At 35.2% G+C, this 25,357-nt stretch overlaps 1 protein-coding gene across 8 annotated transcripts in view; it reads right to left on the reverse strand.

Moving 5' to 3' along the window:
* The window catches only part of RUNDC3B (RUN domain containing 3B), a 147,844-nt gene that overhangs the window by 67,373 nt on the left and 55,114 nt on the right, over positions 1–25,357 (reverse strand). For 4 of the 8 annotated variants that reach the window (XM_049714905.1, XM_049714903.1, XM_004263428.2 and 1 more), the window contains exons 3-5: positions 20,644–20,694; positions 14,671–14,804; positions 7,662–7,747 (exon numbers count right to left, since the gene is read on the reverse strand). In XM_049714905.1, coding sequence (XP_049570862.1) covers positions 7,662–7,747; positions 14,671–14,804; positions 20,644–20,694 — 271 coding nt within the window. The remainder of the gene's footprint in view (positions 1–7,661; positions 7,748–14,670; positions 14,805–20,643; positions 20,695–25,357) is intronic. The other 4 variants (XM_049714906.1, XM_049714904.1, XM_004263429.4 and 1 more) reach the window with 1 other exon arrangement.

The following is a 25,357-nucleotide window of genomic DNA, read 5'->3' on the forward strand; positions in this document are numbered from 1 at the left end:
CTAAAAGTGCAATATTAAAATATGAGAAAGCTTATCTTATAAACCAAAGAAACTTCTTTATCAACATCTTGTTCTCTTCCCCAGTTTAGCCCTTACATAAGAAACTTGAAGGGAGGAGATAAAGAAGATTCTCCCTCATGACATACAAAACAAATTACAGCATTATAAAGAAATGTTCTATTCTAAGTCAAATGGAATCAGGATGAAAAACTGGCCAAAAAATAAATCTCCAAAAGGTCTTGCTAAGAATGTGAGATTCTTTAATTATATTTATCAATAAATACATAATATAGCAAGAACTGTGCTATATATCCTATAGATAAAATGGTGAACAAGGTAAACATGACCCCTCTTTATGGAGCTTATAGTCTAGGGGAGAGGACAGGCTGAAAAAAGATAATCAGAGATGGTAAGTAGTATAAAGTAAATAAATAAGTTGTTGAGGTAGAGAAAAAATAAAGGAGAACCCAACTTTGAAGAAAGTCATTAGGAAAGACATTCTCAAGTGTTTAGTCTGAGACCTTAGGCCCAGAGAAGTTTGATCACCCAGGGCTCTGTAGGCCACATAACATTAACAATAATTGTAAACATTTACTGAGTGCCAGGCACAGTTATAAGTGCTTTACGTGAATTATCTTGCTTAACTTTACCACCAAATACTATGCCATGGAGGGAGTAAGCAATTTACCCAAGATTCCACAGCCAGAAAGTGGCGAATCCAGGGTCTGACTCCAGGGAATGTATTTGCAGAGCCTGCTGGCTAAAGTAATGAGAAACCATTTCAATGTTTAAAGTGGGAATTGACAGGATCCCTTTTACTTTTAAGACTGGCTGGAAGCTGGGTGGCTACTGGGAGGGGGCAAACTGGAATCTCAGTTGGGAAGACAATAGGGAGTATAAGCAAGAGATGAGAAAGGTATGCATTACACTTGCAGCCATGGCGATAAAGGTAAATGGGTAGATTCGAGATAAATTTTGGAGATAGGATCGAAAAGAGTTGCTACTGGAACGACTGGAAAGAATGAAGGAGAGGGGCTTCCCTGGTGGTGCAGTGCAGGGGACACCTGCCAATGCAGGGGACACGGGTTCGAGCCCCGGTCCGGGAAGATCCCACATGCCATGGAGCAACTAAGCCCGTGCGCCACAACGGCTGAGCCTGCGAGCCACAGCTACTGAGCCTGCGCGCCTAGAGCCCATGTTCCACAACAAGAGAAGCACCGCGATAAGAAGCCCGCGCACTGCAACGAAGAGTAGCCCCCACTCGCCGCAACTAGAGAAAGCCCACATGCAGCAACGAAGACCCAATGAAGCCAGAATAAAATAAATTTATATTTAAAAAAATGAAGGAGAAAGAGGAATCAAACATGAATTTCAGATTCTGACTTCGTCAGCCATGTAAGTAGGGCAGCGAAACCATTTGCCAAGAAGTGGGTCAACGGGGTTGTAGGATGGGGTGGGGCACGGAATCAAGAAATCTGAACTATCTAGCTAGAGGTTTAAATGTGGTGCCGCCACCATACAGCAGGTATGGTGGTAAAGTTGGTAAATGTGGTGCCGCCACCATACAGCTGGTAAAGTTCCAGGGAGATGGATGAAATTCTGAGAAGAGTAGACAACAGAGGACTGAGCCCAGAGAATACTGACACTAAGAAGCTGTGAAGAGTAAAAGAAGCCCGAGGAAGGGCAACTACAGAGGGAGAAAGAAAAACCAGGGAATGCTATATAAGTTAAAAGCAGAGAGGTTTTTCAAGAAAGAGGAAGTTTTCAACTATTTTAGCTGTACAAGGAAGTACAATGTGGACAGAGAAATGTCCATTACGTCTGGGTAGCTTGTGGATTATTGGTATTCTTTTAAAATTATCCTTGGTGGAGTGGTGAGAGGCAGAAGCTGGACGAGAATAAAGAGCGACTCTCAGGTAAGGAGATGAAAGTGTGTATAAAGATTTTTGAGAAGTCTGGTGATGAAGCAGAACGTGGAAATGAGCAGTATGAGAGGGAAATGCAGGTTCAAGGGAGAAGTTTTTGCTGTTAAGGTAGGAGATACCAGTATATGCTTCTACGTGGGTGGGAATGATCCAGCAATGGGAAAGAGATTGAGGATGAGGAAAGAGAGAGGTGATAACTAAAGGAAGAACTGAATGGGGATAGGATCTAGAAGAAAGCAGCCTCTGACAGAAGACACATTCCATCACAACAAAAATGATTGTCTTGGGCTTCCCTGGTGGCGCAGTGGTTGAGAGTCCGCCTGCCGATGCAGGGGACACGGATTTGTGCCCCGGTCCGGGAAGATCCCACATGCCGTGGAGCGGCTGGGCCCGTGAGCCATGGCCGCTGGGCCTGCGCATCCGGAGCCTGTGCTCTGCAACGGGAGAGGCCACGGCAGTGAGAGGCCCGCGTACCGCAAAAAAAAAAAAAAAAAAAAAAAAAAAAAAAGATTGTCTTGATTGTTAATATGATTGTTGTCTTCAGTCTTGACTCCTTGGGCTTTTCATCGGCTGTGGCGAGGTCCAGATCCTCCTCAGCTACCACTTCACAAATGAGGTACTGGGTCCCACAGAACAAGCACATAAGCAAGCACCAGGAGAGCAGCAGCAGCAGCTTTTCATTCCTTTTTATGGCTGAATAATATTCCACCGCATGGAATGGACATTTTGCTTACCCCTTCATCAGTTGATGGATATTCGGGTTCTCTCGCCTTTTTGGCTCTTATGGATTATGCTGCTGTGAACATCTGTGTACATGTTTTTTTTGTGAACACATGGTTTTAATTCTCTTGGATATCTGTATCTATTTATCTAGGATTCATGTGCTGGGACATATAGTAACTCTACGTTTAACTTTATGAGGAATTGCCAGGCTGTTTTTCAAAGTGGTTGCATCATTTTACTTTCCCACAATCAATGTATAATTGTTGCAATGTTTCCACATCCTTGCCAACACTTGTTATTATATATTCTTTTTTTTTTTTTTTTTTTGCGGTACACGGGCCTCTCACTGTTGTGGCCTCTCCCGTTGCGGAGCACAGGCTCCGGACGCGCAGGCCCAGCAGCCATGGCTCACGGGCCCAGCCGCTCCACGGCATGTGGGATCCTCCCAGACCGGGGCACGAACCCGTGTCCCCTGCATCGGCAGGCGGACTCTCAACCACTGTGCCACCAGGGAAGCCCATATATGTTCTTTTGATCATAGCCATCCTAGCAGGTGCGCAGCGGTATCTTGCAGTTTAGATTTGCATTTCCCTGATGCCTACTGATGTTACACATCTTCCATGTGTTTCTTGGTCATTTGTGTACCTTCTTTGGAAAAATGTCTATTCAGATTCTTTGCCCATTTTAAAATTTAAAAATATTTTATTACTGAGTTGTAAGACTTCTTCATATATATTTCACAATCAAGTCTCTTATCAGATATAGGCTTTGCAAATATTTTCTCCAGTTCTGTGGATTGTTTTTTCACTTTCTTGAAGATATTCTTCAAAGCGATAAGCTTTACATTTTGATTCTGTCCAATTTATCTATTTTCCTTTTGCTGCTTGGGTGTTTAGTAACATGTCTAAGAAACTACTATCTAATCCCAGGTCATGCAGATTTACATCTATGTTCTCTTCTAAGAGCTTTACTTTTAGGTCTGAGCCATTTTGAGTTAACTTTATATGTGCTGTGTGGCAGCAGTCCACAAGCACATTTTAATCACGTGTATTTTTTTCATCTTAATAATGTAAAACTTTCAAACATTCAAATTCCTAAAGACCTTCTTAGTTTTTGAAAGGTGTGGTAATTTATCACTACCCCATCTGCTCTCCTATCCTTTAGAAAAGTGTTTATCCATTCCTTTTTCTTCCCCCTTTGTGACAGCTGAGTAATTCTGAAGTTTTACTTTATATGTTCCTCTTCTCTTACTCCTACTATCATATCGAGAAGATTAACGTTTTTTGAACACTACTTTTGTCATCATAAATGAAGTACTGTGGTGCAACTGCAAGGTAATAAACAGGATTCCACACAGTAGTTTTTTCTCTACTTTATATTTTCCAGTTGTTACTTCAAAATCTTACCAGAATATTTTCGATCTGGTTTCAAATGTCACATTTGTATTCTTTAGCTTAACTTTTCTAATTATTTTTCAGGCCACGGGTGAGGAGAAAGTAAAACTTTGAGCAAATTATTCAGTTTCTACCTTACTTTATCTCTAGGTTTTCCCAGTAACCTACCAAAATAATTCCTTTTTTTTTTCCGCTTGGATTCTCTTCTTGAGTCTGCCAACTTCCCACCTCTGGCTCTTTCCCAACAACACCCCAATCCGTAAACCGTGAAACTCTTCAAGGATTTTTTCAATTGCTCACCAAGATATCCTCCACCGTAGCAAAAAGATCACATGAATTTCTCTAATACTTTGGAGCGATCGTCACGTACGTCAGAAGATTTATCGTAGTTGTGCTCCCCACAGTTCCTCTACCCAATCCCTATCCTTGGATTTTCACTGATCAGTACTTTCAAGCTGCCTGTCTTAGCTCATGTAGCTCCTCCTTCTGTACTGGGGTAAACACTTGTATCACCATTTTAAAAGACCTCATTACTCTCTATCTGTGAAGAGTAGAACAAGAAGAAATCACTTGATTCAGATACTCTCAAGACTCCTAAAGAATTAGAGATCATTTCTCATTGTTCTACAAGCGCTTATGTCAGGGAGCATCCAGACAAAAGGTAAGGAATAACTCTTCTTTCTAAAAGTACGCTTGTTATTTTACAATAACAATAATAATAATAAATTATTATAAATATAATAAATATATTATATTTATTATATATAATAAATATTATATAAAAATAAATATAAATTTATTTATAATTTATATAATTATAATTATTTATAATTATGGGTTCAAATTTATTTATAATTAAGTTTCTCTGGTTTGATTTCAGTTAATAAAAAATAAGTAGTGTAAATAGTTAAAAAAAAAAAGACTTCGTCTTTTGGCAACTGCCTTTTTTTAGTTAACTTTTAGGATGAGAGTTCTGAAGTAACTACTTACTTCATTTCTTGATAATTACAGAGCCATCATAGTCACATTTAAATACTGTGTGTGTATCTGTGTATATAAATATGATGTATTTCTGTGCGTGTATAAACATATACTAAGCCATGTTTCTATTTGAGTAATATATGTTTATATATTGTTACAAGAATATTTTTACTTCATGAACTTTTTACAGCTGAATCACTTCCTTTTTTCAAAAAAAACCCAGCTAATACCTAAAAACAAGGCAAAAAGGATTTCCCTTAAAAAATTTAAGCTACTCACTCTAAAAATAGTCTATTCAAGTACTATTTCTACCCCACCCAATTGTGTAAACTAAGAAACAAGACTAACAACTTAGAGATTTTTTTTTCTTAAATTTATTTATTTATTTTTGGCTACACTGGGTCTTCGTTGATGCACGCGGGCTTCCTCTAGTTGCGGCGAGTGGGGGCTACTCTTCGTTGCGGTACGTGGCCTTCTCATTGCAGTGGCTTCTCTTGTTGCGGAGCACGGGCTCTAGGCACGCGGGCTTCAGTAGTTGTGGCACATGGGCTCAGTAGTTGTGGCTCACGTGGTCCAGAGAGCAGGCTCAGTAGTTGTGGCACATGGGCTTAGTTGCTCTGCGGCATGTGGGATCTTCCTGGACCAGGGCTTGAACCCGTGTCCCCTGCATTGGCAGGTGGATTCTTAACCACTGCACCACCAGGGAAACCCTAGAGAGATTATTAATGCTTTAATTTCTATTTAGAAAAGACTATCTTGTTATTGTACAGGAGATAATTATGGTATAAACTTGGTTTTGATTTCATTAATTTAGGATTTTTAGGTTTGATCTATGAGATTCTGATACTACTTTTATTTTTGAAGCCTTATTATCTTCAATATTTATTATCTTCCATAATTAAACGTATTTACTAGTGATGATAAATAAAACAAATGTTTCATTGCATAAGACTTATTTCAAATGTCTAAGAGTTTATCATCATCTCACTGTCTATCTTTAGAAATATCTCAAGAGTATCATACTGCTTTAAAAGAATTCAATAAGCCTATATCAGATTTACTTTATGCAAATGCTTCTTGGAGTTAGAAGTCTTTATATCCTGGTCAAATTTATAATGATAATTTTTTCTTTGTATCTTCCAAATAAAAAATTTATTGTTTTATTACCTAAAAACATAAAGACACCTAAGTAAAGATATTGTAATCTATATTAGCTAGTTAGCTAAAAGAATGTGTCATAATAAAGGCCCAGATTTTCTCAAAATCCAAAATGTCAAATATGGCATCAGGACATGAACTTAAGATTCCAGATACATGATTTCTGTATATATATTCCTTATTTTCTGTCAAAACTGGTTTACAGACACTCTCTTCTTTAAGAAATACAATTAACGAGGTAGCAATAAGTATGGTAATTTAGAAGTGTCTAAGGCAGTGCTGTCTGATAGAACTTTCTGCTATGAAGCACTGTTCTATATCTGTGCTGTCCAATTTGGCTGCCATTAACCACAGAAGGCCAGTGAACACCTAAAATGTGATAAAGCAACTGAAGAACTGAATCAGTAATTTTACTTTTTTAAAAAATAAATTAATTTATTTTATTTATTTATTTTTGGTTGTGCTGGGTCTTTGTTACTGCGTGTGGGCTTTCTCTAGTTGCGGCGAGTGGGGGCTACTCTTCATTGCGGTGCGCGGGCTTCTCACTGAGGTGGCTTCTCTTGTTGCGGAGCATGGGCTCTAGGTGCACGGGCTTCAGTAGTTGTGGCACGTGGGCTCTACAGTGCAGGCTCAGTAGTTGTGGCCCACAGGTTTCACTGCTCCGCGGCATGTGGGATCTTCCTGGATCAGGGCTCAAAACCGTGTCCCCTGCGTCGGCAGGTGGATTCTTAATCACTGCGTCACCAGGGAAGCCCAGTAATTTTACTTAATTTCAATTTTAATTTACACAGTGGCATGTGGTTAGTGGTGACTGTATTGAATAGTACATATCTAGGATATTGAAAATATTGAATATTTTCATTTACAAATACTACTGAAATGGAAAAAAAATGGTTTCTTTAACAAAAGCTATAAATATAGATTAGCAGACCACAGCTGAGTAGGAATGACTGTTGTCCTAATATGAACCTTTTCTTGACCATCATAAAAAATTAATAAAGTCCTGTTTTGCACAATGTACCATCTTACAACCCAAGAAGAACACTGGTATAGACTGCCCTAAAAAGACAATTGAGCAACCATTAATTATATTATATAAGAATTAAAGAAATAAATATTGTGGTGTGGAAAGAGAAAGAATGCTATAGGAATTTCACAGATTTTTCTCCAAATTGGTTAGAAAAAAGTCTGTGGAGAAAATGAAACTTCACGTGTTGAAAAAGAAAGAATCAGAAATTGTTCAGAAAAAAGATATTCCAGGCAGAATGTGAGGCCTGAAAAGATAAACCAAGGTAAGATGTATGTTTAGTTGAGAAACTGCATTTTCCTGAGAAGACAGTGGATTTATCTGAGAAGTACAAAAAGGAGGAAATAAAATAGGCAAGGACTTTAAAAACAAATGCGTCTTCATCTATTCTTACTGCTAAGTCTTCTGGTAAATCTTTTAAATATATATTGAAAATTAAAAGGACTTTTAAACCTGGTTGTTTTGAAGTCTCTCAGAGCTGTAGAGATGTATTCAGATAAATGTTTTTCCATGAGTGCTACTCTGATCCAGGCTCTACCCTAAAAGGAAGAAGAAAGAATCAAACATGAAAAAAAAATTAGAAGTTAAAATATATTTTGCCTGCTATGTCATAAAAATATAAACATTTTAATATGCAAAGAATAACTCAAAATATGCATTTGATAAAGACTAAAAAATAAGTAGATAAGATGAGGTAAATTTTAATTATATATAGTATATACTTTGTTCTCTGAAGGTGCAGGGTAGATCATGTCAGATTAACTTTCTAGCATCTGAAGGGACATAACCATTAATATTGACTTAACTTGGGTTACAGACTTCTTGTGAATTATAGAAGGAAATCACAAGACATATCTCTTTACTTCAATGCCCAAATCAACATGCCAATTAAAATGAGCCCCCTTATAAAACATGAAGAAAAGAGTCCGTTCTCATTAATAATCACCTTCACACCACTTGTTTAGTCTTTCCAGAGGAACGTTTCAGACAACCAAATTTCATTATTTATCATGCATCCAAATCATGAGTTACTGAATTTGGTGCCTCCAGAGCATATTCTAAAGACTATTACCGAAAATTTAAACCAGAAAAAACAAACGCACAACAAAAGCACCCAGAAGCATACTCTAGAACAAAATCAGAGAAAACACACAATTCTAACAAAATATGAAAAATTTAATTTTACTTTTGAAAAGAGGTAACATCATTCAATAGTTGGGACTAGCCAGTTTTGTTATAATCCAAAGCATTTCTTCTGGATTCTTTGTTTAGAATGAAAGACTATAAAGATTATATTTTTTAGTGGGAATTTTATAATTCAATTACTTTCCTTTTCACTCAACCCTTTCACACATCTCCAGAAAATCTATGAAGATTAACTATATAGAAATTCAAAACACTGCAATGGCAGCTAAGAATAAAGGTGTCGCTAACCAATATATATGATGGTCGACTACCAGTATAGAAAAAGAAGCACTGAAATGTCTACAGTTGTAGAAATGTCTACAACTCTAGTGAATTCACCAAAACTGTCGAACAGAAGGATGAAAACGGAGTTAATCGAGACGTGGAAAAACCTAGCAGGCTAGGACTTCCCTGGTGGTGCAGTGGTTAAGAAGCCGCCTGCCAATGCAGGGGACACAGGTTTGAGCCCTGGTCCGAGAAGATCCCACATGCCGCAGAGCAACTAAGCCCGTGTGCCACAACTACAGAGCCTGTGCTCTAGAGCCCGCGAGCCACAACTACTGAGCCCGTGCGCCTAGAGCCTGTGTTCCACAATGAGAAGCCACCGCAACGAGAAGCCCACGCAACGCAACAAAGAGTAGCCCCCGCTCGCCACAACTAGAGAAAGCCCACGCACAGCAACAAAGACCCAATGCAGCCAAAAAAAAATTACAATAAATTAAAAAAAAAAAAACAACCTAGCAGGCTACAAGCAGCAGTATTGTTGGGAAATAAAGAAATGATATGGGTGTGATTAGCATGCCAGTCAGTTTGCCCACCTTTTTTAACCTAAAAATCCCTTAGCTTGCCCTGTGCTCAGTCCATTGTTTCTGCTGAGTCAGCCCAGGGAAACCTACAGTTAGTTGTAGCAGATTGGAACAGAGGAAGGAAGAGGCAAGCATGAGCTCCCAGTCTCAAGTTTCTTAAAATTTCATCTAAAAGACACAGAGACTAGTAGTAGTGGCTTGAATCAAAAAGCTACATTCTAAAACAGAAGCGGGAAAAGCTGCTCTCCAGAGAAAGTTAGACACAGGAGACTGTGCTATTGTTAAGATAAGAAATATGGGGGAAAGTCCTGCTTCCTGATTTATTAATTTCAATCCACACAGAACTGGGCTGCACCTAGTTTCCTGTCCTTAGATGTTTGTGGAATTCTTTGTTATACTGTCATAATAAATGGTGCTGATTTTAACAGTTTCTTTTCTTTCAACAAAAGAAACAGAAGATATAAAGCTTGTTGGGGCCATAAAGGGGGAAAAGCTGAAAATTAGGTTTAAGATTTTAGACTTTATCAGATAATGGTGAACCACTGAAGGTTGCTGTTATTGTTTGGGAGACATAAATATTTGTTTGTTTGCCACTAAAGGTTTTTCCAAAAAATAAACGTAGTCAACACTTCTTAAGAATGTAATTAATACATGCTTACCTCTGTTTTAAGAGCGTTTTACACATTAAGATATTTAATCCTCACAAGAACTGTGTGTGAGTCAGGTTACAATACTATCCCTACTTTACTATATGAAGAAACAAAAAATAGACACAACTGGAAGACAGGAAACTCATGCCACCAAACCAACCAACCTAATTGAACTAATACCCATAACACTCTACCTTCCCTCCTATTTCAGGGGATGAACTGTAATCATTTAAGATAGTAAAAAGAAAAATCACAGAGTGGACAAAAATACTTGCATTATATGTATCTGACAAAAGAATCTCATTTGTAGAATGCCAAAAATTCTTACAAATCCATAAGAAAAAGATAACTCAATTTAAAAATGAGCTGCAAGGGGAAGATTTTAAATTATAGCGTCAATTTCTTTAGTAGACATCAGAATATTCAGAGGCTTTCTTCCTTTTTGTGTTAGCTTTGTAAGTGACAGTTTTCAAATAATCTGCCCATTTCATTTAAATTTTTTAATTTATAGGTGTGAAGTTATTCATAATACTTTCTTTTAGGATTTTTAATGTCTGTAGGGTCGATGGGTTTTACCTCTTCTTCATTACTGATACTGGTAATTTATAATCTCTCTTTTTCTTTTCTTTCTTGAGTAGCCTTGCTAGAAACTTAACAGTTATATTAATCTTTTTAAAAACACCAACTGGGACTTCCCTGGTGGCACAGTGGTTAAGAATCCACCTGCCAATGCAGGGGGTACGGGTTTGATCCCTGGTCCAGGAAGATTCCACATGCCACGGAACAGCTAAGCCCGTGTGCCACAACTACTGAGCCTGCGCTTTAGAGCCTGTGAGCCACAACTACTGAGCCCGCCTGCCGCAAGTACTGAAGCTTACGCACCTAGAGCCCGTGCTCTGCAATAAGAGAAGCCAACGCCACGAGAAGCCTGCGCACCACAACGAAGAGAAGCCCCTGCTGGCCGAAACTAGAGAAAGCCAGCACACAGCAACGTAGACCCAATGCAGCCAAAAATAAATTAATTAATTAGTTAAAAAAACCAAAAAACACCAACTTTTGGTTTTGTTGATATGCTTCTAGTGTACATTTGTTTCAATTTAATTGAATTTTTGCTCTTCATTATTTCTTTCCTTCTACTTTGGGTTTATTACTTTTTTTTAAGCTTCTTGAGATGAAAGCTTTGATCACTGATTTTTCAGCCTTTCTTTAAAAAAAATACATAAAAGCCTATTTAAGCCTATCTATTCTCCTCTAAGCATAATTTTTTATATATTTTCATTATCATTACTTACCAAATAATTTTCAATTTCATGTGTAATTTCTTCTTTCATCCATGAGTTATTTAGAAATTCTTCTCAAATTCAACTTATATAAGCATTTTCTAGTTATCTTTTTATTATTGATTCTACTGTGGTTAGAGAACATACTTATATTTCAATCCTCTGAAATTCATTGAGGTGAATTACAACTTATCAAACGACCGATTTTTGTACAAGTTCTATAAGAATGAATATCCTGTAGCTTCCTATTTGGATTTTCTTATATACTCCAGTTCTCTAGTATTCTTAATCTTTATTCTTTATTTATATCATAATTACTTAAAAGTTCATTATCTGCATCTCCCATAGGTCTGTTTCAATTGTCTTTTTTATATTTCTTAGTTTTATTCATTTAGTCTTGTTTCCGTATATACCTGGTGATTTCTGATTAAATAATGGACGCTGTGGAGGAAAATTTGTAGCAACTCTAGTGCTACCTTTCTCTAGAGTAGATTTGCTTTTCTTCTGGTAGACAGACAGTGTACTTGAAAATCACCTTGTACCACTTAAGGACACCGCTTTTAGGTCTTTTGAAGGCTAGTCTTCATCTGAATTCCCCTTACTCCCAAGGTATAGCCTTTCTGGGGTCACAAATAAAAGCCTGGAGTGTTTACAGGGCCCCTCCAATTTGTGTCACTTCCAGGTTTGGGGCCATCACACTAAAGAACTAGGGATAGGAAAAGTCGAGTGGTAGTTAAAAGAGGAGGTAGATTTGTGAATCAGTAATAGAAAATGAACATAAAAATGGCCTCTTTGCAATACTATATCTTATTGCAAAGTTCTAGTATTTGGTAATTCTGGTGTATCTGTGATTAACACCCTCTCTCTGTCTCTGCCTCTTTCAGTAGAAAATTTGGCTAACCAGCCTCTGGGACAAAGCACTGACAAGGCCAGCTTCTGAACAAGGAAAAAGTAAACAAGAAGATGAGACCAGGAATAACTAGGAAGGATTAGGGACATAAGTCATAAGAATGTATTAAAGACTACACTCACAGTTCTGTCATGGTATAGGTGCTCAATAAAAATTTATCAGGTGGAAGGATGCATGGATGTATGAATGGTTGATGTGAGTAGTATATTCAGAAATTGGTCTAATATGTTAAATTTATATCATAGAAGGAACAAGGGATAAGGTTGCTTATCCTAACAAGGATGGGGGGGCAGTATAGGGGTAGGAGAGTGGAAGGTACAAACTACTGGGTGTAAGACAGGCTACAAGGATGCACTATACAGCATAGGGAATAGAGCCAATATTTTGTAATAACTGTAAATGGAAAGTAACCTTTAAAAATTATATTAAAAAAAGTAAAAATAAATTGTTTTAAAATTTAGGTACTTGGTCCATGTTTTACAAAATATTTAATTTCAATATATGTGTCAATTTTGCTAACCAGAAATTTTCCATAAGAAAAAAAATCTTTCTAAATAAAAATGGATACAGGAACAATAAACTTAGAAACTACACTGTTGAAAGATGATTGTTATACATTTGTGTATTATACAGACATGTAATTTATTAGGTTATGATTGTCAAATAATGAATTGAATTAAATTATGTCGACTTAAAACTATCTAATATTTTCAACCTTTATTTTCTATTTCATTTTTATTTCATTCTGTAACTCTTAAGTGTCAAAAATGGTAAGGAAAGTTATTATGACAAACCAATAAAAATAAATAAACTACTATACTAAAGCTAACATACCTATGTCACCAGCTCAGACCTTTACAATCTTAAAAATTTTGAGGACTCCAAAGGGTTTTTACATAAGTTATATCTATCCATATTCACTGCACTACAAGTCAAAACTGGAAACTTTAAAAATATATAGTTATTAAAAAAATAATGAACTCATTATATGTTAACACTGAAAACCATATTTTTATGAAAAAATAACTATCTTTCCCTAAAAAAAATATTAGAGAGAAGAGACCTCTGTTTTACATTTTTACAAATCTCTTTAATGTATGGCTTAATAAAAGAGAACTAGATATCTGCTTCAGCATTCTATCTGTTGCAATGGGTCGTTCTGGTTGAAGCATGTGAAGAAAATCTACCCTCACACAGATACATAATTGGAAAAAGGAATCATTTAATAGCCTTTTCAGATAATTGTGGATGATATTCTCCTTTGGTTCTAATCAAAACTCAGTAAGTGATAATTTCTTAAAGGTTAATTGCAACATGGACTCTATAACCATATCAATGAATGTTTCATACTGTATTACATTCTTACACTTTGAATGGATCTTTTACCCATGCATGATTTTATTATTCCACACATCAGACGCAAGAGGGAAGAGATATGGGAACATATGTATATGTATAACTGATTCACTTTGTTATAAAGCAGAAACTAACACACCATTGTGAAGCAGTTATACTCCAATAAAGATGTTAAAAAAACAAAAATAAAATATATAAGTTATGCAGGTCTACAAAATACTGACACATTCCATTAAATTATATATTTTTGTTAATATCAACTCAGTGTTATTAGAAAAGCATTTAAGTACTAGGAAGTTATCGAGTTAAGATGGTGAATACACTACAAGTTTTCCAAAATTCTAATTTTTACTGGAAAGCTTTCATTTTACCATTGGCAACAAATACTCTCAAGCCGTTTTTCTTGAAGGAACAGGTTTACTTCATTCATCTTTACTTATGAAATGTCTACAAAACGCCTACGTCTAAAAAGCCTATAGTTTGAATGTTTTTCTTTCAAGTAAAAATAGTATTACATGACAAAAGTGTCTAGTTCAGTTAACAACTCAAACTACTGCATGAGTACGTTTCCTTGAGACAACCATCACATGTCGATACGCTATATGCATACTTCCCATTTTGTCACTCAAGATATTAAAAAGACAGCTTCTCAAAGCTTGAGATTTAATTAAATTAATAATGTTTACTTCACCATCATGGACATTAAGTGAAACTGGTTTTTGTTTTTGTTTTTAAGACTGCATGTATGGTGAGGAAGAACTCAATGACTATTAGTATACTTTGATGCTACTGCTTTAATTTATGCTAAGGCACCAGTTAATTTTACCCACCATTGCTTCTGCATAAGCAGTGCAAGTATCAACCCAGTGCAAAAGGCAAGTAACAATTTGGTGCTATGTGAAAATAGTTTTGACATTATGGACTGCCAGCGCAGGACACTAAGAGTCACTGATTTAGGTAATTCAAGAAATGTAGAAACTTCATAGACTAGGAAATATTTTACTGTGCTTCTCAAAAAAATTCATAGTTACTAGCTTCATACCTTCGTGCTATTTATAAGGCAACAGTGAAGATTCAGGAGCATTCTAAAATTATTACATGCTACTAAAAATAAAAAATGAAACAAGCCTCTGAAAGATGTTAAATTTGGTCAAGTGCTTAATTCCAACAAAGAAAAGAAAGATTTTATATAGCAAAGAGCTCAAAATTTTCTATTTGGGTCAAAATTGTTTAGGATTAGATTACACATACTGCACATTATTATTTATGCCTTACCTTAGCTCTAGAGGAACTGACATTTTCCATATTTTCAATGCTGCAGATACAGTTCTGTGAAACTTTCCGGCAAGCCACTCTGATATAGTCCCAGAAGCTACGAGGACTTTCATAACCAAACCAGGTTACTTGACCTTCAGGAGACAAATTGTAATACAAAATAAAACTAGACTAGAAATTCAAAACTCAAGAATAAAACTCTGAGAAATAAATGTCAGTAGAGTGTGCGATTGTGGAAAGGGCACCTGGGGTCAAAAAGCCTTAAGTCTGGTCCCGTTCTACCTTTACCTAGTTGTGTTACTTTGGGCAATTTATTTAATGTATCTGGATCATAGTTTTCTCAACAATAAAATTAAATTAAATTAAGTAAAAAGGGTCTAGACGCTAAAAAATCTCTTATAGGTTAATATCCTGTTATTCTAACACAGTCTTTCAGAGAGCACACAGGTATGCCTCTTTGTGGTTCTAGTTAAGCGTTAATTTAAACTTCACCAGTTGCATCCTGAAGCTTCCTCTTCTTGGAAAAACAGAGAAAACTTAAAAGGCAACACTTTTTCTCCTCTTCAGAGGGATACTTCAAAGAAATGAAACAATGTGTGGTCTGTAAGTACCTATAATCAGTGAGACTCCTACATTCACTAATCATCCCCACCCATTCACCACCATTCTACCAAACCTTCATCTAACTGTCATTCATCTGCTCTCTTCTAGTCACCAACCTGTGAGAAGTCCTTCAGGCATTTACTATTCTAATCTTCCAGATTTGGGTAATTATGTATTGTTCAAGAACAAATGTTCTTTTGTGTGTATCTTATATTAGTATTAATATTTCTATGCAGGACTTTGAGTAGTGGGTCCAGGGGAACAATTTTTTACTCTGAATATTTTTAAATGGGACATGAGAGACATCTTAATATTTCTTCAGGTGTCTGGAATAATTATTCTTACCTAGGGAAGTTGTTCAATCTTAATGAAGAAAGATTAGCTTTTATATTTTAAAATCTCTGCTTCTTTGTTTTCAGTTAATATTTATCTCAATCTTCTTTTCCCCAGTAACACGTTCTCTCTAAGCAACATCAAAAAGAGTTAAAGTGTTCTCGTCCACAAGCAGCATTTTAGGAACAACGTCTGAAATATTTGAGTGGTGTCCAACCAGGGCAGCCCATAAGAATGACTGGGCTTCTTTTAAAAAGTTCTCATGTCTGGGCTCCACCCAAACTAAATAATCAGAATCTTTGGGGGTGGGCCTACACACTGGTATTTTTTAAAAGATCCCCCTGGTATTTCTAATAGTATTGTTACTCAACCAACAGAAAGCTCACATATCATGATAGGTAACCCTATTCATCATGGAGGACATTTCCAAGGGCTCCTCTTCTGGTAAGCCACGTGTGATCTCTGCAGTAAGTTACTCCTCCCTACGTGCTGCATATCACCCTGAGCTTACTTACCCTTATAATTATCTGCTTACTTGATTGTCTCACATATTAGGTGGTAAGATCACTAAGGCAAGGACTGTATCTTATTTGTCCTCAATTCTATCTCCAGCACTTAACACAGTGCTTGGCTCACAGTGGGCATTTAATAAATATTTACTAAACAAATCAACTGGTTAATCAGCACAAAACAAAATCTTAATTGCAATGCATATAGAAATTTGAATTTAAAAAATCTAATTAGTATCTTTTTACAGAAACAGCTCAGTGACAACCTGGTATCAAGATGTCTGCATGCTAGATTACAGATATCAAATATTCTGGACAAATACATTTAGCTTTGTCTACAAATAACTAAAAATACAAAAGCATCTAGAAATCTTTACTCAAACATCTATATAACTCAAATGTCTCCTTAAAAATTAAATCTTACTACCAAAAAATACAAATCTATAGGAATGTTTATAATCTTCCTTCTTTTTCTCAATCTCTCCCCATCACTTTTCTTTGCCCCCTCTCTTCTTTAGTTAAAAAAAGTTCCTAGAACAGGATCTCAGTATAGTCTGTCTTTGGGGCAATTTTCATGTTGTCAATTTGTTAGCCATTTGGAGAGGAAACAAGATGCCTAATGGTAAGAATATGAGCTTCCGAGCCTGGTGGGCCAGAATTATATCACTTTCTAGACATGCAATCTTAAGCAAATGACTTAACTTCACTCTACCAATCTGAGTTTCTTCTATAAATTGACAATAATGGTGGTATCTACATGATAATACTGCTGTGAGGATTAAATAATGTATGTGCAGCAATTAGTATACAGCCTAATACAAATATTAACAATGATTACTACTGTTATTACTATTATCATACAAATAGTCAAGAGACCCAAGGTCCCCTTGCATTGCAAAGTGGGAATGAGATGCACAGTGAAGTTTTTCCCATTACTTGCTCAGAATCTAGAAAAATCTTTAAAATTTACTCCCTAATCCAACCTTTTACCATATCAACCATTCTAAATTTACCTCTCTAAAATCTAGTCTTGACTAATTTTCCTTGGCTTCTATTAATTGGGATTGTCCCGCAATTTAAAAATGAGGAATAGCTACCACACTTCCCTCAAGAAATGGAGTACCATACACTGCCAGGGACCTCAAAAGGAGAATCACAAGATTTCTCTGGTGATTTTATTTTAAATCTTCTCATGAGTTTGGCATGACTGAGGAAATTAATTTATGAGAAGTTTCAAAGTAGAGCTGTTGAAAACCAAAAGAATATAACAGAGCCCCCTTTTGGAGGAGAGGAAACAAAGATATAGAGAAACTAAAAGTCTAGGCTTTGGTTAAACAGAAAAGGAATGGGCGCTAAATCCTTAGGATTCCTGCTATGTGTAGGATATGCTGTCTACAAGACGTTCACCCAAGAGACAATGACAAGATTTCCTAGCTAACGAACTGAGAAACTAAACAATTAACAAAATGACATGTTGCCATGACTTGCAGGGCCTTAAGTATACCAGTAGTATCTTCCCAACACTGCTACCTACTCAACAAACTAGATGAGAGGATGACTTGGCTTGATTCTGCCTTCCTTTCTCTTTCATGTGCAACATTTCCAAAATGAAGTTTTTAAATCAAGACCCTGAATTTTTCACATTCAGAAGGATGTGGGTTAAGAGTTCCTTGTTAGAACCTCCAAATGAACTCTCATGTAAATTGTCCATGTATCCTAGGGTTTTATTTAAATAATTAAATAATTTCTGCATCTATGAAAAAGGTTGAAGTTAATTAAAAATAATGGAAGTGTTCAATTGGTTATTTGAGATATTATTACTTGAACATCACTTTTACTTAAACACAGATTAACTGCTAGCAAAAGATGTACTTGGGCTATTAGTCTGTAACCAGTATTCAACAGGAAAATTAAAAAACAAAGCTACAGGGTGATCATGCCTTTAAAAATAATTATTGAGGTAATAAATAACCACTCCAAAGATATTCTCATTTCCTTTAAAAAGAACCAGAAAAGCAAATCACATAGCAAGACGCTAACTAGCCTACATTTTGAAGAAATTTTATTCAGGAGAAGAATTATGCTGTCACTAACAATTCTCTTTTTAACGTTGCTGACAAGTGTAAGTGTATAAAGTGCTTTCAATTTTATATGTTTTTAGTAGTTGACTTTTTACCAAAGACAAAGTTAAACAAGCTTTTCAAAACTTATTCCCAACCCATCAATCCAACTCTAATGCATTTTAGGCACAGAAATAAATGATGAAAGTTTGCTAGACTAAAAGATCTGCTACTAACCAGCTACGTGATGTCTTTCCCACTAAACTGCCTCATTTTCAGCAACTTAAAATGGCCTGTGATCTCTAAGATCCAATGTTATTCTAAAATTACTCTTCTTTATTTAACTTAGACACCTAACTTAATATTACTTTAGATACCTACCTTAATATTTTTTAAGGTATCTAACTTAAATAATATAGTCACATCATGCAATATACTCGTGTTTTGCTTTTATCTTATTTTATGGCAAGATGAGACCTTCTAAAAACAAGAACTAAACTTTCCAAAGTGGTTCTCTATTTAGTAGTGGCTAATGACACATCATCTTTTGATAATATAAAATATAAATGAATCTGTTAAGTGACTTCCTTTCTCCACCCTTTGTATTAGTACTTCGCTATGTAAAGAGCCAATGTAAGACTGGTCTCACAAGCTGAAGTTTTGTTAGTGCTACAATATATCACCTAGATGATAACAACAAAGACTATTACCTTGGAGCTGCTATTCATCTAGACAAGCAATAAAATACAGTCCCATTTTAATTTTAATAAGCTGCTCTGATATTGCAAAAGTTTCAGATACTTAAAGGAAACTGGTTACTTATGGATTTATTGTTGCCAATATATTAATATTTCAGTATTTAACTTTTCACTGTAAATTTTATAGCAGCAATCCTAAATTTCTTACTGCTAACTTATGAAAATTAGTTTAATATTTTCTACTATCTTTTTACTGAATAGAGAAAATTCCCATGTCAACAAAAGGTCAGAATCTTTTCCTTTTAAAAAGTACTACTATTAGTTGAAGCTTATATTTATTAGACAACCCAGGTTTGAAAGTAAAATTACGACCTTGATTAATTTTCTAGACAAAGTCTCATGTTAATGTTTTTTAAAAAAGAACAAATTTAAACACTTAAAAAAACCCTTTAATTACACTTTCAGCTGATCTGAAGAAATCTGAGTGTAGATTAGATACTCAACTGTACTTAATACTGCTAGCTCACTACGTTACTTACAAGGTGCCTCAAGTAAATCATTTAGCAACTATGAATCACAGTCACTAATCTATAAAATGTAATTACTACGCTTTGGTACTGACAATTAATGTCTTGTTCACTGGTAAGGAATTGATCACAAACAAACATCTAAAGTATGTATCTACACCATAAAAATTAGTCAATTCTTAATCTTCCAAAACAAAAAAATATTAAGATAACCAGGTTCACCAAAAATCTGAAAACTGAATTTTACTTAATAGGCTTTTTTATCCAGGTAATTTTACCATCTTTCCAAGCAGAGTTCAAAGGTTTTGTTTTTTTCTTCCACCAGCATTTTTTAACATAAAGCTTAGAATACCAGTAGACTGAATTAGAGTACCGAGGGCTGACGTCCACACAGAGAGCCACACATAAATGTGTAGCCCTGAAGAAATCAAGCATAATGTGTTTCAGTAGTGATTAAGGTTATACATAGGGGACATTAAATTGTTTAAAGGATTGTTTGTGGGGATCAGGACTGAGGAAATGAGAAGACATCTGTTTTCTACTTTCTACCTTTCTTATTATAAGTAATCTTTAAAAATAATAACTATGTATTTCTTTTCTAAGTGAAAAATATAATAAAAGGCTAGGTCATTAGCACAGAGGCCTAGCAGTGCTTTGCATACAACAGGAACTCAATAAAAAAGTTTTGAGTAAGTGAATAAAGGCATATATTCTACCTGGAAGAAAGGAAACTAAGAAATATACTTCCACTAGTGGTTCAAGAACAGTGAAACAGTTACTGTTGACAGCGCCCGTGTATGTTTTACTGAGTAACTCTGGAAATTCACACAGCTTCCCTGAGACCCAGTTTGCATGTAATACAAATATTACTACACAGCACTTATAAAACTGAGAAAATAACCAATAAGTCTTATATTATAATAAAATATAAATAACACAGAGATGCATGATTAATAAAATTGTGCTTAAAACCATGAAACTTAATAGAAATATAGAGGGGTCATGTAGGAGAAGGAGAGCAAATGGATTATTATATTGTGTGGATTCACAAAAAGCTTTTGATTTAAAAATTAGCATAAAGCATAGTTCTGCCCTCTGGATTAACAAAAACAAAAATAGAAAGCTTTGCAAAACCCATGCAATGTACTAAGAAAGATCACTTAACTGATACAGCCCTCCCCAGTAAGTCAATTCCATGCTGCCGTGCAGCTCAGTGGCAGGAGGCATCACCAGCATAGAGTACCTTGAAGAGGTATTTGGAGATGAGCCAGCCATCGGCAACTTTGGGAAATCTCTTTAAAAAAAATAAACAACAACAACACACAGATATTTAAGAAACCTGACATCAAGTTTACAATAGCAAACTGAACGGCCCCAATAAGATGGCTACACATAATCTTGATGCAGTAAACATCACTTTTACCTAATAAATAAAATGAACTCAATGAAGATGAATTGAGCTGATGCTCTACTCAGCACGGAAATCAAGCTGGTTCCTGTAGCCTATTCTATTGGAGATGATAGGATGTCTTTAAGTCACAGAAATAAATGAGAAGCTATTTTTCCCTGTCTACTTTCACCTCCATTATTCTTAGCCAAACATAAAGAAGCCTGACTGAATTTGCTAGCTTTGCACCTCAAAATTTATACGATTGGTTAGAAAAATTACTCACTTATTGAACTATACGGCTTAGAAAGGTTTCAACTTTAAAAATAAATACACTTTTTTTACTGTTAACTTTTCTAAAAGTTATAAAATTCATTTTGAAGAGCAGTTGTTTCTTTTTTTGGTCTAAGCAGAGTTAAAGTTTGTATGTCTTTTTTTTTTCAGAATTATGAGAACAGCACTTAAATATCTAGTAAAATGTTCTTCAGTTTAACCAATGTTGCCTAAATGCCTACTTCATGCAAAATACTGTTTTTCCTACAGCTTCCAATTATTGTTTAACAATCACCATCTGGAAAAGTACTATAAATTCTTGCCTATGTTGTTTGGCAATTCCTATACAGGAAAACTCCAAAGCCAAATTTCTGAAGTCATATTCCCAACAGATGATATCTTTTTGTTTCATAAGCAAACACTGAAATCTCCCATAGGACATGGTTCCACACCTTTCCAAATACTTTATGAAACTAAACAAAAACCAACCAACCAAACACAGTCAGTAGTGTATAAAAAAATGAAAGGAAGGAGATATATATAGCTGTGCTATTGGTCACTTCTATGTCTCTACTATTCACCTCTATCCTCCTATTTGTATCACTGTAAATGAATATTAAATTTGGAAACACATATCCAAAAGGATCTATAACCAAAAGGTACCCTAGTTAAGCCCATGTTAAAACATAATGCTCTTTCTATAACTACAACAAACAAAATGAAAATCTCTCCGCATTAAATGGAAATCAGAACAGAATGCTTTTCAGTGAAAATATTAAGAATACCAATTCTTAATGTTTAAACCATATTTACTAGCTCTGCCTTGAAAGTTATGTATCTTACTTGTAGTCATTTACGTAATCAAAAGTTATCAAAGTAAAAACAATTTCCAGGAAAACTGTACTTAAAGTAATTTTACTTCAAAAAATGTATCAAGTAAAATGTATCATGTCCAGATTTATGTCATGGCTTAATCAATCCTTGGTACAAAATGGGAAACAACTACTGAATCTATTATGAAGCTCAATTTATAGTTTAGGGTTTTTTTTTTACGCTTTTAATATGTTAGCCTTTATGCCCTGGTTATGCATGTTATTTTGATCCTGGCTATGGAACACCATGTGAAAATTTTAACGATTAAAACATTTTCACTTATTTGTAGGCATTAATTGCTTTAATCATAATTTAATATCTCACTCTAGGTCAGTTATAAGCAACAAGAAGCATCCAGACCAAATGACAATCCACAAGATTCCAAATTATCTGTAGTCAAATTTCAACACCACTGTCATTTTGTAGATGGGAAAGGAGAGGCCCAGAGAGAGCCTGCCTAGACCCAGCACACCCCTGTTCCCTGTAGCCTCATACTGATCTACTCCTTTGGCTACAGACAAGATCTGACACATGGAGAGAATCAGTCAGCTGGCTTTTCTGGTTGGATATGAGTTCTCACTACAGCCTCAGAAATAGGAAAAATAATGGGGCAGTAAACATGCACTGAGAATGAGGTAAACATTTTTCATATAAAATTTAAAGTTTTAGCTTAGTTGCTCCCCAAAATATATATATAAATGAACGACAAAGCTTACATTATTTCAAAGTGGTTCAAGGAGTGCTTGTTAGAAAACGTTCTCATTTGCAGTTGAAATTAAAACTTTTGTTTTAAAGTATACAATATTAAATATTTAAATATATTTATAACATAAAATACATAATATCACATATAAAATATAGGATATTAATATATAAAATACATAAAATTTCTTTACATATTTAAAATATATGATGTTAAGACAGTTGAGACAAGACCAAATAAACTGAAAGTGTTTTGTTCAAGAACAAAATTCATTCAAATGTACCATTATAATTATATAATATACTGTGATATTAGGTGTTAGCTTCTGAAATTTCAGCCAAAAGAAGAACCTACTCAGAAATAGATATGCAGGGACTTCCCTGGTGGTCCAGTGGGTAAGACTCCACGCTCCCAATCCAAGGGGCCTGGGTTCAATCCCTGGTTGGGGAACTAGATCCCACATGCATGCCACAACTAAGAAGTCCGCAGGCCACAACTAAGAAGTCCGCAGGCCACAACTAAAGATCCTGCATGCAAAGATCCCACATACCGCAACTAAGACCCAGCACAGCCAAAATAAATAAATAAATAAATATTTTTAAAAAAAGAAATAGATATGCAATGAAAGAATGCTTAATCATACTGAAGATACCGTGTCTTCTGACTCAAAAAGTATATACTTTTCAAAAACAAATAAATGAAAGTAAATCAACTTTATAATCTTTATATTAAGGTGGAAAATGGCCATCATATAGAAACGATTACTGACCATGGCTTTATTCTTTTTTTTTTTTTGCGGTACACGGGCCTCCCACTGCTGTGTGGCCTCTCCCATTGCGGAGCACAGGCTCCGGACGCGCAGGCTCAGCAGCCATGGCTCACGGGCCCAGCTGCTCCGCGGCATGTGGGATCTTCCCAGACTGGGGCACGAACCCACGTCCCCTGAATCGGCAGGCGGACTCTCAACCACTGCGCCACCAGGGAAGCCCCCTGACCACGGCTTTAAACACATGAATCAGCCTTGGTGATAAGACTGAATATAATTCTAATCCATAAATATGACATTTATTCCATTTTTTCATGTTAGCCCTTGTTATAACTTCAGCTTTCTAATTATTTTGATTTCTTTGACGAGTAAAATTTGACAACTACGTAGAAGGTGAGCTTTTGCCTTTGTTGTATTTAGTCTAATTTTCTTTCTCTCTGTGTATATACTCTGCTAATAAGGCTACAGGTAGATGACTTTATTTTTATGTGATCCAAGATGGATTCCTGAAAAGATCCCTAGATGGACTGATTTGTAAACTGACTGCTATTTATAAGGCAAATAACAAAACTGATTATAAATGATCAGACAGTAAGTCAGAATTTTCACAAGTTTTCTTTTTAAACTAGCAATACCAGATAGCATATACTCTCTTCTGTCATTGATAATAATAATGTGCAAGTTCTTATTGTTTGACATTTTGAATCTTCAACCATGTATTTATATGTAAGAGAAAAATCATTCAGTGAAGCAATATTTACAACTGCATTATGTACTGTAATTAAGCTAACAATGAAACAATATTATCTTCTTTTCTATGTAGCCATTTTCCATTTTTTAATAGCTTCTGAAATTAAAATTTAATATTATATATGACATCTTAAACTTTTTAAAAGTTTACTTTAAAATGCCAATTACAGGTAGATGCTAGGTACATTAGAAAAAGTATTTGGCTATTTGATTCAACAATTTTTAAAAACTGAGCACCAAAATCATGCAAATATTTTACATTTGAAAAGTCATAGTGACTTGAAAGAAAAGGAATGTACGAAGAATAAAAATATTAGATTATATGCATCAACAACTCATTGAGATTAGAAAATTAGAAAGGTGTAGGAACTGAAATTATGATGCTTTCCAAAGATGAATTAAAGTCCATTAAATTGTGCAATCTTTTCCATGTTCTATAAAATGAGAAATATTTACTTCCTTTAAATGAGCAATATTTGAGCATTAAAAGTGATCAAAACTGTTGCTGAAATTATGTAACAAAAAATTTTCTCAAGAAAACAACTTTCCATTACTGAAAATAAACTATGATTTGATTATTACAAGTACTGTAAGTTGCTCTATGCTAATTTGCAAAAATCGTAAGGTCAAACTGGAAATGTCCCATTATTCTTCTGGCAGAAACTCAAAGGGCTACAAACACAGATAAACAAACATGAACTACCATCAGAGACCATCAATTCCTGCTAAATCCAAGAATTCGGAATTACCTGGTAGAATCACAAAATTTTTTAACTCTCTCATATATTTAAAAAAAACACTAAAAATATCCTAGGCAATTTTATCAATAGTAGCTATTATTTAATTAATCTTTTCATAATACTTTCTATGTAGTACTCCCTCTCAGAACCCAAATCTAAATTGGAATTCTTGAAGGGGTTTTGAAAGTGAAGTTCATGTAAAATAAACTTGAAAAATTCTCCAGGGATAACAAAGTTTAAAACCATTAATAAATCTCTCCTTCTATAAATAAGAAAAATATTTAAATTTGGAGGTTAAAATGACTCCTTGAAAATTATGGTTTGGTTACAAAATATAAAAACTGTTTAGACTGTATCTCCTAATAAGTACAAATATTTGAGATACTTTTCTTGCTCTTCACCCCAAAATGCCTACAACAAATACAGTTATTAAGAGTACTATGACAATCACATAGCTCCAAAGAG

Source organism: Orcinus orca, chromosome 9 (assembly GCF_937001465.1).
Source record: "Orcinus orca chromosome 9, mOrcOrc1.1, whole genome shotgun sequence".
Classification (NCBI taxonomy): Eukaryota; Metazoa; Chordata; class Mammalia; order Artiodactyla; family Delphinidae; genus Orcinus; species Orcinus orca.